This window comes from Salarias fasciatus, chromosome 10, assembly GCF_902148845.1.
Source record: "Salarias fasciatus chromosome 10, fSalaFa1.1, whole genome shotgun sequence".
Lineage (NCBI taxonomy): Eukaryota > Metazoa > Chordata > Actinopteri > Blenniiformes > Blenniidae > Salarias > Salarias fasciatus.
In genome coordinates this window covers 26,624,124-26,640,145 of record NC_043754.1, presented here as the reverse complement: position 1 = coordinate 26,640,145, position 16,022 = coordinate 26,624,124, and the positions used below count along the sequence as shown (strand labels likewise).

The window sequence follows — 16,022 nt, the reverse complement described above, 5'->3', positions numbered from 1 at the left end:
GCTTCATGTCAGTTAAACCTTAATCCACCTTTAATCAAACTTCTAACAGGAACTAAAATTCATATTTGGCAGATTTCCGCCTCTCGGGCACAAAGGACGACGCGGCTCGGAGCAGGTGTTGCATTTTCTTTAGTAGTTTACAGATAACGGGAAAATACAAGGTTTGTTTCTCAGAGAATACAGGAAATCCAACAGTGCTCTGTACATTACAATATCATAGTCAGTGTGGTGGTCACTTGGCACAGCCGGCCGAGCCGTGCACGCCGTGCACGCCGTGCACAGTTCACCATGGGGGAGGGGTGAGGTGGGTGGGGGGTCCATACAGTTCAAGATCTCCATCACAGGTGTGGGGGGACCCCGGTTCTACTAGCAGCTTGAGAGCAAAAAGAAAACTAGAACAATGAGCTTGAGGTGCAGCGGAACCCAGAACAGACGTGGAATTCACACAAGAATGATCAAAAGGAACACTTTTTAAAAACACCGGGACTCGAATGAGCAGGGGACAAGAGACACGTCTTCCTGGAGCTGCCGGAGCAGAGACTCCGTCAGGCCGCCCGGGTCCCGCCTCCACCCGGTTTATGTTTCAGAAGAGTTTCACGTTTCGACGGCAGCGTCGTGAAAACCAGTGAGAACGGTGTGGTTCTCCTGTCGGTTCCCTGGGTGGCGCTGATGGTTCCGCTAATGGAACCACAAACACGTGCTGCAGAGAGCAGGGCGCCTCCAGACCGCCTTTAATCACGATTAATTAGTCTCAACAGATTAATTTGTTTTTATCTCATTATGGTTGAAGAAGAGAAACCGTAGAACTCAGGCAGTTCTGAATCTCAGCTCTCGTGAATTCATTTAATTTTATTCTTAGTGGGACTTTGAAGTACAGGTGCATTATGGGACATCACCGCTGGAGCTTGCTGTTAAAGGTTTTTTTTTTTTCAAAGTAGACCAGTTAGAGAACATGGAACTTTATTTTGAAGGAAAATACAAAAGGTCAAAAAGAACAATTTTTCCTCGTGTTCATTTGATTCCTAATTAAGAGTCGGGTAAGAAATGTTTTACATTATGGATTTAAAACTGCCTCGAATTGCAAAATAACTGAAATTGAAATAATCACCATAAATCAATATTTCATTAATAATTAACCAGGAAATTCTGTGATTGATGAGGATTTAAAAATCTCAGTTTCCAGGAAGTTGTGTTTTCAGTGTCTCTGAGTGTGCCGTCGTGTAAACGGACCAGTGAAGCAGGTTTTCCCTGGAGGTTCCCCGTCCCTGATTCTCTTCCTGATGCTGGGACGCAGGACCCTCCAGACCCCCTCCCTGGTTTTTATGCGTTGCCCCTCCGGGGCTCTCGGATGACCCCAGGCGAGGCCCGCCCCACACTTTGAAAACCAGGGCTCCACTCAGTTCAACTGCACAAAGCGACATGAGCACACTGGATCAGGATCAGGATCAGGACCTGGACCTGGACCTGGACCTGGACCTGGACCTGGACCTGGAGCGTCCTGAGAGGCTTCTCGCTAATAACATCAGCTAAAGAGGGGCGGGAGCTGGAAAACCCGTCCAGGCTTCCTGATGAAGGGGACCGTCCAGAACCGAGAACCCGTTCATACTGCAACGCTTCGTTTTTGTGTTTTACTTTTTAGAAAAGTTTCACTTCTGCAACGTTTTGAAAACCATGCAGTTCTCATGTTGCTCCACTAGTTGGTGCTGCTGGTCGTTACTGTCATGAAACCACACACTCCGCAGGGAACAATACACTGGAATCATTAGCAATGGGAGGAGAACACACACCGGTCCATACCCCCAGCCACCACTAGATGTCACTGAGTGACAACAGAACGCCTGAAACAGCTTCACAGGAGCGAAAACCCTCAGGTCGGCTCTCAGTGACGCTTTCTTTGAATTTTTGACAATTTTCTGGATGGTTCTGCCGGATCGGAGCGTCCTGCAGCTGGTTTAGTGACACACTGAATTAATCTTCTAACCGTTGATCCGACGTCTGCTTTGCATTATTTGTTTTCCATCCTGTGATTTAATATATTTTCCTTCAGACGTGGATGAAATCAGCTGTGACTAAATGTAGTTAGGAAGTAGCTAATACTTTCTTAGAAGAGTATTTAAGTATTCTACAATACTTCATACCTATAGTTGAGTCTAATTTCAGCTTCCAGGTCTTTTTCCACCACTGATTGAGAACGTCAGTCATTTCAGTAACTAAATATCAATAACAAATTCAAACTCAGCTCCATTTGTTAACGCTGCTGCACAGATACATGAAATATGAGAATCTAATAAAATCAATAAAATGTGCAGAAATGCTCAAAGTTCAATGATTAAAATTGAAGAAACCAAACAGGGAGTGGGGCATTGAGCAGTGGTACAAAAGAAATCTGGTGTATTTGTCTGATTTTAATGAGTTAAATGTTAAAAAGAAGCCCCGGTTCCTCCTGACTCGTCCCTGACTGGAGGACTGGACGTGTTCCAGCAGTCCTCAGCCTCCCTCTCATGTACGAATCAAGTCTTTAATTCGACACTCCGGTCCTTTAAGAAGAAGATATTTGCATAACAGAGCTGCCACGATGAGAGTGGCGGTGGATCGGGTCTTTACCGACACCACAGGGACGGGAAATGAGCTATAATGGCAACAAAGCACATTCTGACTGACAGTTCTGAGCGACAAATGGCGCCGACAGTCATTAGCGCCGCAGACGGAGCAGGTAGCATTTGTTTGCTCACAGGATCACTAAGAATCAGTCAGTCAATTAACATAAAAGAAGAATCGCGGCCCTCAGATGCACGGTACAGAACGGAGAAGAAATGTAACATGGGGAGTGATTTCTCCGTGGCGCTTGTCTCATTAGTCCTGAAAGGGAAGTCGTTTCATGTAAGATCAGAGCAGGAATAGCCTTAACCTTCAGAAGTCAGCCCCAGTTATCCAGTCCAGGACCGCAGAGGCAGAGCGGGGCAGCCGCAATTACAGACGCGATCAGCTGCTGTCGAGCGCCGTCCGAAGGGTTTGGCCAAATCAGGAAATATGGATCGGGCGGCAATTAACGCTTCCACACAGCAGCAATCATCGAGCGCTGTTGATTAGTACAGTCAGAGGCTCCAGCAACCGTCCTCCCAGCTGCCTCAGCAGCAGCGGCGTGACTGTTCACCCACCTCTGGATGAAGACGGCGTCTACACGAGAAACAGCAGGCTAATTATGTCTGATAAACCAGGAGACAGGGAGCTAGCTCCTGGGGCTCATTTGAAGTGAAAACGCTGAACTGCCGTTGCGTTTTGGGTTTCTGTTCACACCACAACGGAGCTCGGAGTCACTGAAAACACAAGTATTTTGGAAACGGCTCAGAAGGATTCAGCTTTTTGAAAATGCAGTGACCCCGTCTCCATGGAAACAGGGTCAAAACGCAACTTTTCTGAAACGCTGCTAGTGCACATGCAGTAAACAGCGTCTGGACATGCTCAGTAGAGGCTTTCCCATTGTTAATGTTCAGAGTGTTTGTTCTGTGTGTGTGTGTGTGTGTGTGTTTGTGTGTGTGTGGTTCCATTGCTTAAACAATCGACAGCACCGGTAGTGGACCACCAGGAAAGCAACATCACTGTCAGTGTTCCGGTCGTTTCCATGGAAACGTGAACCTTCTCTGAAGCGCTGCTGGTGAACGGAGTCTTGGTTCTCGTCTCGTCTTCTCACACAGCACAACACACTAGAGAGATGAACATTTGACTTCTTCATAGTCATAAAACACAAATCAACCCAACAAACAAACCTGGAGAAAACATTGAGCTCAAAAAGGCGGCCATCTTGGAAAATGGCTGCCAACTCTTAAATTTCAGGAGACTTTTTTAAAACGTACAACCCTCAACGAGTTGATTCCAGTGCTGTTGCTAATGCTAATAATCTGAAGGATTTTTTATCACGTATCTGTTGAACTTTCACGGACTGGTAAGTTGTAGCTTTCCCATTTCCCAGCATGCCACTGGAGCGCGCCCTGTTCACATTGTGCAGCGAAGCAAATCCGTACCGAACTAATGAGGGACCACATATGTAACACGACGCGTCTAAGAACAGAAACAGCGAGGCCGCGGGGCGAAGGAGTCAGCTTGGTTCTTGGTTCGGGACGTGGTTTCCTGCAGAGGTTCCAGGATCTTGTGCTCAGTGAGAACGTTTCCGGGACTTTTTGAAGTCGAGCGAAACTAAACCATGAAAAGATTCGGATGCATAGCAAATCCCCAAACAGTCAGATTACCAGTTTTTGTTAAAAATCATGACGTTAGCGTGGGCGGGAGGAACCGTCGACCCGCCACCAGACTATCAAAGATCTGCAGCAGTTTGTCCCTCTGGCGGCGAGCGACGCGACTCCGGTTTGGTATTTACACACACTGGAGAGGAATGTCTGCATGTTCGCCGGCCCGACATGCGCGCGATGCATGGGAACATATTCCGTTTAGTAATGACTAAGGATGATTATATAATTACAATATAAACATTTACAAATTTGGGAACGAAAAAGCGTTGCTGATTGTGCCTTGAGATCCCCGTTCATCCATGCAAAGACCGCCAGAGATCGTCGCAGCGCACAAGATGTGTTTCCGTTCGGACCCGGCGCCGAGAACGGCGATCGTGGACGCCCCGACGCCGCCGCCTCCGGCTGCAGTGAGAGAGAAGTGAACCGTGACCGTTTTTCATAAGGCATTAAGATTTCAGGAGCAGGAGCAGGGCGCTGCGTTCCACCGCCTGGGAAATGTAGAAAAATGTAAGGAATGAGTACAAATCATGAGTGTGCTGCACCGAGAACAACGATGAAGACGGTTTCGCCATTTGAAAGTTTTTTTTTTTTCCCTACTTTGGCAAAATAAAACAAAACGATTTTTTTGAAGCTTTCATGAGTCTTTGACAGTTTGGTGTTCATCAAAGGCCTCTTTGTTGGGAGTCAGTGCAGCACTGTGGAGTCCCGTGGAGACGCCGCCTCGCTCCCGGCCCTGTCAGGCTCCCTTCATGGCTCAGCTTCCCCATCAGACATGTCCGCCTCAGCCGAGACCAGCAGATTCCTCGGGTGAGTCCTCCGCTGCAGTCCTCGGCTTTCCCGCGTTCTCTGTGTGAGCGTGTATGATTTTACAGCACTGTGCAAACTAAATGGAACAAACCCTACGAACCAAAACAACGGCTGGCCTTTCAGTCTGTGAAAAAGAGAAAAATAGAAAGGAACGTTCTTCTTAGAAAGTGCCTGGGATCTCAGGCTATTTCCTTTATTCGGCGCATGTAGTCATGCAGTTCCTCGGGGTCTTGAAAGCCCATATCCTGGCACACCCACTGAATGTCCTCCTCGTCCGCGATGGGGATGGAGTTGTAGGGCAGCTCCTCCGTGGGCAGGGTGGTGAAGGTGGTGAACTTGACTCTCTTGCGCTTGGAGGTGGGCGAACTGGCGTCCTCGCCGTTGTCCTTGGTGGAGCCGCCCGAGCTGCCGTCGCCCCGCCCGTGCACCTGGCTCTGGACGCTGGTCTGCGAGCTGCCGCTGCTGTGGTGGTCGCCGTGGCAGCAGGTCTGCACGCCCTCCAGGGCGTTGCCGGGACTCTCCGCCTGCTGCGGCGACAGGTCGCACTGCGCCCGGAGCGGCTGGCCGTTCCCCAGGAACACCCAGTGGTGGGAGTGGTCCATGTTGGCCTGGCCCTCCGGCGGGATCCGCTTGTGTCGGTACTTCAGCACGAACACGATGCAGTTGATGAGGAACACCAGGATGGCGAGGCAGAAGACGCCCAGCAGGGCGTACATGCCGATCTCCAGGTCGGTCATGTTCCGGGGCGAGTGCACGAAGTCGTCGTCCTCCTCCTCGCCGCTCTCGGTGGGCGGCTCCCGGTTGCTGACGGTGGGGAAGTTGGTGTAATCGATGGGAACGCTGGCCGGCTGCTCGTTGGACGTCTCGTAAATCCTGCCGCCGGCGTTGGGATCGACCATCGGCCGGCGGGTGACGGGCGCCGGCTCCGCCTCGCCCTCCGTGGTCACCTCCTCCTCCGAGTCCTCCTCGGGGCCGAAGCGGACCTTGACGTAGACGGCGGCGGACGCGATGACGCTCTTGCGCTTGGTCTTCTGGCAGGCCTCGCAGATGGTCATCTCCAGGCGCACCAGCTCGCCGGACCCCTCGCCCTCCGCCACCACCACCGGCCAGCGCTGCTGCGGCTCCTGCGACACCGACACCACCTTGTCGTCCAGCGTGGACGCGTTCAGGTTGTAGTCTTTGGGGTCGAAGTACGTCAGCGTGGCGGCTGTGTTGTCGCTGAAGAGCATCCACACGGAAAAACTGGCCTCCTGTCGGAAGAAAACGGAGAAGACGGATTTTAGAGAAATCTACTTTTTCTTCTATCAAAAAAACTTCATTTTGATTTAAACTTTGAACTTCAGTTTTCTGGAAGTTGTAGCACATCGGACAGCGGTGGAGATCCTCCGTGAGCTTAAATAAAATGGTGTAACTTCAAACCCACAGTATAATTTCAGCTATCATCCAGATTATAGAGCATCTTCCTCCCACGAGCTGATGTACCTTCAGCTCACATCCAGGTTTTAGCAGGTGTGTCAAAACAGTCACAGCCTGTACACCGGTACAGTAACTCCACTGCGTCGGTCCAGTGGCTCAGCCAAACGTGAACGTGTGAATGTTCTCCGTGATGATTGAAGGTCTCTAAGTGCTTCCTGTGTTTCGCATTACTTTAATCTCCACATTTTCTTTAATGTTCTCTCTTCAGCTTTCACCACTTTCTCCGGTCCGTGCTCGATCGCGTGAGGAAATATGAGCGGATGTAAAGTGAGCATGAACAGCTCGGATGATAAATAATGCACCAGTAAATATTATTCTGGGACCTTTTCATCAAACTCTTCGGAGAAGTCGTTGACCTTGAAGCTTCAGACGCCATGTGGAGGTTTGTGGAGTAGAAAAGGAAGAAATGCAGAAAGACCTTGATAGTCCGGTTCCTCGGTCCATAGTTTATGTGTTTTGTTCATTTCTGGAGTAATCGAGGACATTGGGAAAGTTCCCGCCGTTAAACAATCGAACAGCTTGAAATAGCTGCGGTGGTCCTCAGAGAGCAGCGCCGGCGTTTTACGGCCCGGCCTCGGAGAGCACTTAGGACAATACATTACAATAATTAAATTTCAAGGTGGCCAAGAAGCGGAAAGCTGGAAAAATTGGAATTTAATGCTGGTTTCTCTCTCGATGTGGTCACATTTCCAGGCTGGTGAGCGTCTCACTCCGCTCTACCGAGACGAGAGTGAATCCTTCCTCCAGCACGCCAAACACGCCGGGAACGATCGGCCGTCTTCGGACCAATCAGACGTGTTGGAACGATCGAACAACTTTAGACCAATCAAATGAATTTGTCAATCAAACATGGAAACTACACGGTCTTCAGTGTTTCTGCTGTTGCCGTGGAAACGGATATACTTATCAAAATGTTGCTGAATGTGAAACTTTTGCTGGAAACGGGGCTTATGAAAGCTCCAAGTTGAAAAGTCGACCCACGTGAAAAGAGAGCCGTTCTTTCTGGTGTTTTGAAGTCCTCTGTGGTGAGAGCAACTCCAGAAATGTACGTCTGGCTCCAGAACAACACAAACAAACATGCTCACTGGTACACCAGGTTACTTTTTAAGCTAGTAGCCAATTAGGATGAAATCTTCAGAAAGACTGTGTTTACCTCAGTTCCACTGTCGTCCATCTAAATGAGCTCCTTTCCTCAACACGCCGGCATTTCTGCCTAAATAAAACAGCTTATTGCTTAACTGGGGGGTGTTAGGGGACGGCGTGCTCTGGAAGTAAATAGCATTAACTGCGAGCGCTCGTTATTTACTTCAGGTATACGGCCACACACACGCACACACACACACACACACACACACACACACACACACACACACACACACACTCACACTCACACTCACACACTCACACACAGCTTTCATAAATATGGAGCCGGTTTGCAGAGTAACCTGAATATTTTGATGCTGCTGTGAGGTTTGCAGAATAAAATGCACTGTAAATATTTACAGCGGCTTCAGACATGAAAGAGGACAACATTTCTTCTTCTTCTTCTTCTTTTCTGGAGGCAAAAGGCTGCAGGTTGTTATAAGTTTGTTAAAATAGAGAAAAAGTTATTATTTGTGAGGTCTGCGCGATGGCATGCGTGGGAGCATCAGAGCCTGGCTTCCTCAGTGAGGTGGATCACTCTCCGCTCAGTCGCTCATTTTAGGAAACTGTCCTGATCACGACGGCCAGTGCTGCAGACAAATCAATACTGGGCTTCACACATATGAGAGAAACAGTGGCAGTTTTCTGTAATTACATTGTAATTGTTAGAAGATGTTTGGAAAATCCACATCATATGAAAGAGTTCTTTAAAAGCCGCAGTGGCGAACAGGAAGCGGTGGTCACCTGTTTGGGGGCGCCGAGCGTCTGCAGGCCGCCGGCCTTGGCCACCATGGTGTGGCTGTTCCCCGGGCTGGGCTGCAGGGACAGGGTCAGCCCCGACACGGCGTGCACGCGCAGCTCCGTGATGGAAACCTTGTCGTCGGTGACGGCGAACGCCGCCTCCCCCAGCACGGCGTCCACCGCCAGCGGAGACTCCACCTGCAGAGGAGAAGCCGGGTTATTACTGCGTCTGCGGCTGACGGCGGCTTTATTGTCTCCCTGCAGCTCATAAAGCTCCATGACAGCAATTCTGGAAGAAAGCGCCGGGCGCTGTCGGTCTGAGTGCGTCCAGACGGCGGGTGACAGCGGCCGCCTGTCCGTCACTCTGACGAGAATACCCCGAATTAAAGCGGCCGTCACCCGGCTCCATCCCAGAAAGCACCGCTGCCCGTCACTTCTACCACGCATCGCAACCAGAGGTCAGAGGTCAGGACGGAGGACACCGCCGGCAGCCAGACCTGGAGCTGTGACGGCCGGCTCAGTGGGCCGTCACGCTCCTCCCATCATCATTTTCTACACAGTCCACACCAGCAGGTCAGAGGTCAATGAAGGATTATCCACCAAGTACGCTCAGAGATGAAGAAAGACGATGAATTTGAGATCTGAGATCTGGAGAGTTCAGTCCTGCAGGGACCGAGTCCGCTGTGAGAGAAAGACTGGAGCAATTTAGTCATGTTTAGCATGTAGCATGTAGCATGTAGCAACCCTGGAGTGTGAGCCTGAAACTCTACCATGGAGCATGTTAGGTTTCTGGTTAAGTTGCAGGTTAAGTTGATGGTTATATTTCGGTTACATTTCTGGTTAAGTTGCTGTTAAAGGTTATGTTTAAGTTGCTGATGAAGTTGCTGGGTATGTTTCTGGTTAAAGGAATAGTCCACCCAAAAAACGATTTGGCCTCATTTTCTACTCACCCTCATGCTGAGAAACACTCTGGAGCACTTTTTTGACGTTTCAAATGCAGTTGGAGATGTTTGGGGATTTTCGTTGTCAACAAACAGGGACCGACAGAGCCCGACAGAAAAAACGGTCCATAAAATCCACAAAACGTTCCCATTTTCCTTCATACTGCTCGTCCGCTGTAATCCAAGTGTCCTGAGCGTGTAACATCCATAATTAATTCTTAACGAGGTCATTTAGTATATTTTCAGAGCGTAAACAGTGCGCTTTCATACAGCTCCAGTGCATGTCTGCACGCAGCCTGAACTACGGAAGCCGCGGCAGACCAAGCCAGACGCTTGCGCGCTTTCAGCAACTACTTTTCTAAATTGCAAGCGTAGAAGAAGAAGTTCCGCTGTTTATATTCTGCTGTGAGTGACCGAGCTGTGGACAATCACAAAAGTGACTGGCTGCTGTTTTAAAGCTTTGAATTCGGTGTCCTGCTGAAAGGGCACAAGCGTGTTGCTTGGTCTGCCGCAGCTTCCGTAGTTCAGGCTGCGTGCAGACATGCAATGGAGCTGTACAGAGCGCACTGTTTGGGCTCTTAAAATGTACTAAATGACCTCGTTAAGAATTAATTATGGACGTTACCGCTCAGGACACTTGGATTACAGCGGACGAGCAGTATGAAGGAAAATGGGAACGTTTTGTGGACTTTATGGACCGTTTTTTCTGTCGGGCTCTGTCGGTCCCTGTTTGTTGACAACGAAAATCCCCAAACATCTCCAACTGCATTTGAAACGTCAAAAAAGTGCTCCAGAGTGTTTCTCAGCATGAGGGTGAGTAGAAAATGAGGCCAAATTGTTTTTTGGGTGGAGTATTCCTTTAACTTTCTGGTGTCAGTCTTATTTTCATCATTCTTGCTAATTTGGACTCCATGCACAACTTCACCACTTCCTGAACTTGTTTCCTGTCTTTCATGATAGGACGATCTGATTAACCCCGGTGTCCCTGACCTCTGTAACCACAACAGTAATGGTCAGACACACCTGCATTAATCAGCTCCTCCTATCATGAAAGGCAGGAAATAAGGAGCCTCCTGAAGTTCAGGAAGTGGTTGAGTTGTGCATAGAGCCCATTAAAGACTCTCCAAACCGCCGCCGTCGCTCCTCCTGTGACGTCGCTGGTGGAGGACGTTACCCAACACTCTCTGGGTGGCATCACGGAGTTTCTCTGAGTACGGCGTGCAGAACCATTAAATCAAAAGCGTGAAAAATAAAGAGAATGATTGACCAGACTTTTGATTTCTACAGTGACCTGAAGCCACTGAGCTGAAGCAGGGTCTCCAATGCTAACTGATGCTAACGCTAATTTGTTAGCGAGTAACTAAAATTAAATGGTCCTGAGTGAATAAACCAGGAAAAGTTTTGCTTTTATTCAAAGTGTTTTCCTCAGTCTTCCAGGACTGTCTTGGGGGCGGGGGGGGGGGGGGGGGGGGGGGGGGGGTGGCGTTTTGCCCGTGGGCCATATGTTTGACACCGATGGAGGATAAATAAAAGCTTCACTTCCAAACGGCGTGCTCACCTTCAGCGCCACCTTGCCGTTTTATTTTTAGCGTGGGGGCGTCGCCACAACGCGGCCGCGCTCCAATTAGGCCGCCTGATGACTTGTCAAACTTTGTGTTGCACAATTAGCAGAATGATATAATGTTCTCTGCTCACGTCCTTCTAACCTCCAGAGGTTAATGGCTGGAAACCATTACAAGCTGCTGCCTGTGTGTGTGTGTGTGTGTGGGAGAGTGTGTGTTTTCACACTCCCCGTGAATCGCACGCCACATTAACATCGGGCTGAAGGATCACAAAGTTACTGCATTATTGTGGAATATTTTTCGTGTGAAAACTTCCACGGGCACGTTGAAGTTTTTGATGCCGGAGACGAATGAATGCAGCAGGGCTCTGGTTCAGTGGGCATCACACACTCACACACACACTCACACAACACGCCTGAGGCATGATGGGAAATGAGCGACTAAAAGAAGTTTTAAAGTTTTTATGAGGGAGATTCTGTTCCATGATGGATCACTTTCACTGCTGCAGCCGCAAAAGTAAACCTCTGAACTGAACTCCATCGAGGATTTTAAAATCCAGCAGAAGATTCTGCTGAACCCTTTCACAGCCTCTCTGAGACGTGGACCCTTTAAACTGGTCCCAAGGTAGACCTCGACCCCCAGAAACAGACCTGGACTCTGCCAACCAGACCCGTCCTTCTGGGCTACGATTCGCCCCAAAAATCTACAACCACATCTCAGCACTTCATTCAGAAAGTGAAACAAACAAATCAGCTAGTTGCAGACTGATTCTGTCTCTGTGCGGTTCACATCTGATGTTTCCTGGTTTAATGAAATTCAACAAGCAACGATGAGCTGCAGCGTGAAGTTCAGCGTCAGTCCTTCAGCCTCCCACATGTCTGCTATTTTCAGCTGCAATAAAACTAAATTACAACCCAAAACACAGCAGAACTCAGTGTTTTTCTGTTACCTGCTGAAAACGCAGCAGCACAACAGACAACACAACACGTTGGATCTGAATGAACCTCACTGATATTTACAGATCACAGAGACTCACAGATCCACCAGGAGATCTCCCAGAACAGAATAATTAACCCGCAACTGGAGTCACCAACTAAACCGACAATTTACTCAGCAACTTAACGTGAAACTTGACCAGCAGAGACATGGAGCGGGCTTAGATTCAGTAGTTTAACAGCTCAGCAGTCAGCAGACTGACCACCTGTCTCACTCTGTCCAGGACGGGTGGAGATGTAATCTCTTCTCTGCCATGGTGCCAGCTGAGATTACGTCCCGCTGTGAGTCCCTTTACTGTCCAGAGACTCACGAGTCCCACGTCCATCAGCCCGTCCACTGAGTCCCTCCTGCTGCAGCTGAGCTGCTGCACAGAGGAAACAGGCAGTGAGCCGAGTCCAGCGTCAGTCAGCTGTTAGCTGTTAGCTTAGCCACCAGTGTCAGCTAGCTTAGCCACCAGCGTCAGTCAGCTGTAAACTTAGCCACCAGGGTGAGTTAGCTTAGCCACCAGCATCAGTCAGCTGTGAACTTAGCCACTAGCGTCATTTAGCTTAGCCACCAGTGTCAGTCAGCTGTTAGCTGTTAGCTTAGGCAACAGTGTCAGTCACCTGCTAGCTGTCAGTTAGCCTAGCTCCGAGCCGTACTATATGCTACATGCTACATGCTGGAGAGTTTCATTCTCACACTCCAGTGATGCTTCCTGCTAAGCGTGATTAAAGTCTGGCTAATTTCACTAACTAGGTAACTAAGTGAGCGGTTTGTTTCATCTCACGCCATGTTTTGATAAAACAAAGCTCGTTCCCTCCGTTGCGCTCTGATCTGAAAATGAAAATGAACTTTGTTGGTTTGCAGGTGCTTCTAGCGAGCAGATCTGAGCGTCAGTGTTTGGGTGGGAGGTCGTTTGAGTTGTTTGCAGCTGAAATCTTCATGTTAATAAAAGCTGACAGCTGTGGATCTATTAATATTGTGTGACGGCGAAGCGCTGACCCCGGGAGGAGCTCTGTTTGTGAAGCTAACCGGAACGTCGCCGGTCAACCTTCCTCTGCCGGCACCTTGTTTTTAAATAACACTCGAGAACACAAAGTGCTTCGACTTCCAGGGAGAAGTAATGCTTCAAACGAGCTTCTGTTCCATCAGAAATATGTAAAAAAAAGAAAACCAAAGCTAAAAGCCCCGGAGGAAGATGATTTTCTCTCCGACTGTTATCAATTTGCAGAGTTTGGGATGTTTTCCAGCGAGCATTTCCTGATGAAGTGCAGCAATCTGGGGTTCATTTTTATTCAGATTGCCTCATTTACTTTTAGCACAGTTACTGATTTCCCCAGTTTCCTCGCAGCAGAACATCCCGGACGTGTTGGGAAGAGGCGGAGCATCGATCTGGCAGCAGCGAGTCAAAGAAGAGCCGACGGAGGAAAGACGCTGCCGTCCAGGTTGACAGGGTCAAACAAGTCCTCCATTGTGTCAAAACGAACAAAAAGAACTCAATCCGCTCCCTCTGGCTGGTTTCCTTGAAACCTCAGTGTTCAGTTGAAGGAAGCGTTCATCAGGAGCCCTGAACCAGCTCTGCGGGGCTTCCTGTCACTTCAGTGTTTAAATTGTAAATTAATCTTGAATGGAAGGAAAAATAAATTGTAAATTAAATCAGACAGGATTTATTCCCTAGAATCCTGCAGAGTGGCCACTTAGACTTTTGACAACACAAAAATGTTCTTTCAAGTCTCATTTACAGGATAGAACAGAAATAAAGTCTTTCACACAGTCCATCAATATGAGCCAATCAATACAGCCGGTCCGTCAATTCCAGCCAATCAATACGGCTGACTGGGAATCGGTGTCACAGTCAGCACCAAGATCGCTTCAGTGACCTGGAATGTTCAGAGGCGAGGCATTGATCCGTCCATATCAGTGTCAATATCAAGGAAGACGTTTCCACGGCGACGGCAGAAACACCGGGAACCATGTAGAGCTCCTGTTTGCTCCGTCAGACACGGACGACATGGACAAACCTTCTGCTGGTGAATCCAGTGAAATGTCCTTCAAACGACACTTGAGCTGTTGCATTGTGGGTATTTTTCCAAACTCGCCCTGACAGCATGGCTTGATGCTGGTTTGATAGCGGCCAGGTAGCTAGCTGCCGTGGCCTCAGCTCTGCTCTGTGTCTTGTTCTGTCGCTTCTCTGAAGACATTTGTTTTAATTAAAATCGATGTTTTCTGAGAAATGTGGTCAGATTGAATCCTCTTGGGGGCCGGTTTTGGTCCATGGGCCTTATGTTGGACACCCCTGGCTGAAATGATCCAGTCAGTGTCCCATTGCTGGTGGAAAGGTCTGCTTGATGCTGTCAGAGAACAATGGAGTGACTGGAGATCAGAGAAAACCGCAAAGTGTTCCTTCTGGTCCAACAGAAGACAGTTTAGCCTGACTTTACACTGAAACAGAAACACTGTTCTCCAAGGCCCAGGATGAAGAAAGCTGTGGTGACGGAGCACTTCCTGTCCACGGGAACCACACACACTTCACACACAAAACTAAACCTCTTGACTTCTGGCCCCAGGTGAAGAATTCTACTGCTTTTGTCACATTCTGCAGAATGAAAAGAGACGCCGTGGTCTCAACATGGTGATCCATCGGTTAACTAGTTAGTGCATCCTGTTAGTTATCTGGTTAGCTAGTTAATTCAACATGTAAGTTATCTAGTTATCTAGTTGGTACATCATGTCACTTAGCTCATAAATCAGTCATGGTAATTATCTGGTTATCTTGTTAATAAATCATGTTCGTTACCTGGTTAGCTTGTTATTAATTCATGTAGTTATCTGGTTAGGTTGTTAATAATTCATGTTAGTTGTCTGGTTAGCTTGTTGATGCTTCATGTTAGTTAGCTGGTTAACCAGTTAAGGCATCATTTTAGCTAGCTAACTTGATAATACATCAAGTTAGTTGTCTTGTTAACTTGTTAATGCATCACGCTAGTTAGCTGGTTAACTAGTTAATACAGCATGCTAGTTAGCCGTTAACTAGTTAATACAGCATTGTAATTAGCTGGTCAACTAGGTAATGCATCACGTTAGCTATCTGGTTAGCTTGTTGATGCAGCATGTTAGTTAGCTGGTTAAATAATTAGGGCCTAATGTTAGCTGATTAACTTGTTAAGACATCATGCTGGTTAGCTGGTTAACTAGTTAATACATCCTTGCAATTAGCTGGTTAACTAGTTAATACAGCATGCTCGTTAGCTGGTTAACTAGTTAAGACATCACGTTAGCTGGTTACCTAGCTGACATCATGCTAGTTAGCTGGTTAACTAGTTAGCACATCCTTGTAAGCAGCGGGTTTGCTGGTCTTTCTGCGGCATGGCGGGTGTGAGCAGCTCTCCTGAGCCTCTGGTGCCTCCAGACCTCTGACTGTAGTGAATAATCAGTCGGAGAAACCGTCGTCTGTCCAGCGCGACCACGTGCACGCTCCTGAGCTCCTTCTGGCTCAGCTCCCGGCTGAATTCGTCTCCGGTGCTGCAGGCCGGCGAGGCGGCCAGGCCGCCATGCTTACAGGCTCCCCAGGCGTCTCTGGCGGCCGTGCACGTGGAGCTCGCCGCTGCGCTCTCTCACATAACCGCAGGATCGATAATGCAGCCGGGGCTGCGGAGCGGCGCCGCGGGAGCGTCGCACTACATCAGCGGCTGCGGGCGCCGCGGCACCTCGCCGCTCCTCCCCTCCAATCCTACGCTCCATAAATCACACCGAACGCTGAGTTCAGAGGCCTCTGCGGCAGAAACACACCTGAGCTGAACCCAGCGCTCCTCAGCCTGGCAGGAGACGACGCCGGCGCCTGGAGAGGACGCCGTTTACCGCTTGGGCGGAGTTTACCCACCGCAATAATATTACGACTCACACTTTCAACCTTCATTCCTACCATCAGCTGCTCCAGAGTTCCACTGCCCAGCTCCGATCACAGGGACGGACTACAGGTGAACCGGTCTCACTGCCTGAAAGGCCCAGTGGCGACCTGGAGCTCCTCGCCGATAGCGAACGCCGATACCCAGCACTCACTTCTTCAGTGCTATAAAGTCTATTTCATACTCCGTACACAAACAAAGAGTGAAGGCTGAGTGGAGTGC

General features: G+C 48.9%; 1 protein-coding gene across 2 annotated transcripts in view; it reads right to left on the bottom strand.

Moving 5' to 3' along the window:
- Nucleotides 1–118: 118 nt before the first annotated feature.
- tmem132e (transmembrane protein 132E) overlaps nucleotides 119–16,022 on the bottom strand; it is a 381,572-nt gene continuing 365,668 nt past the window's right edge. For both annotated transcript variants that reach the window (XM_030100150.1, XM_030100149.1), the window contains exons 8-9: nucleotides 8,418–8,612; nucleotides 119–6,304 (exon numbers count right to left, since the gene is read on the bottom strand). In XM_030100150.1, coding sequence (XP_029956010.1) covers nucleotides 5,234–6,304; nucleotides 8,418–8,612 — 1,266 coding nt within the window. In that variant the 3' untranslated portion in view covers nucleotides 119–5,233. The remainder of the gene's footprint in view (nucleotides 6,305–8,417; nucleotides 8,613–16,022) is intronic.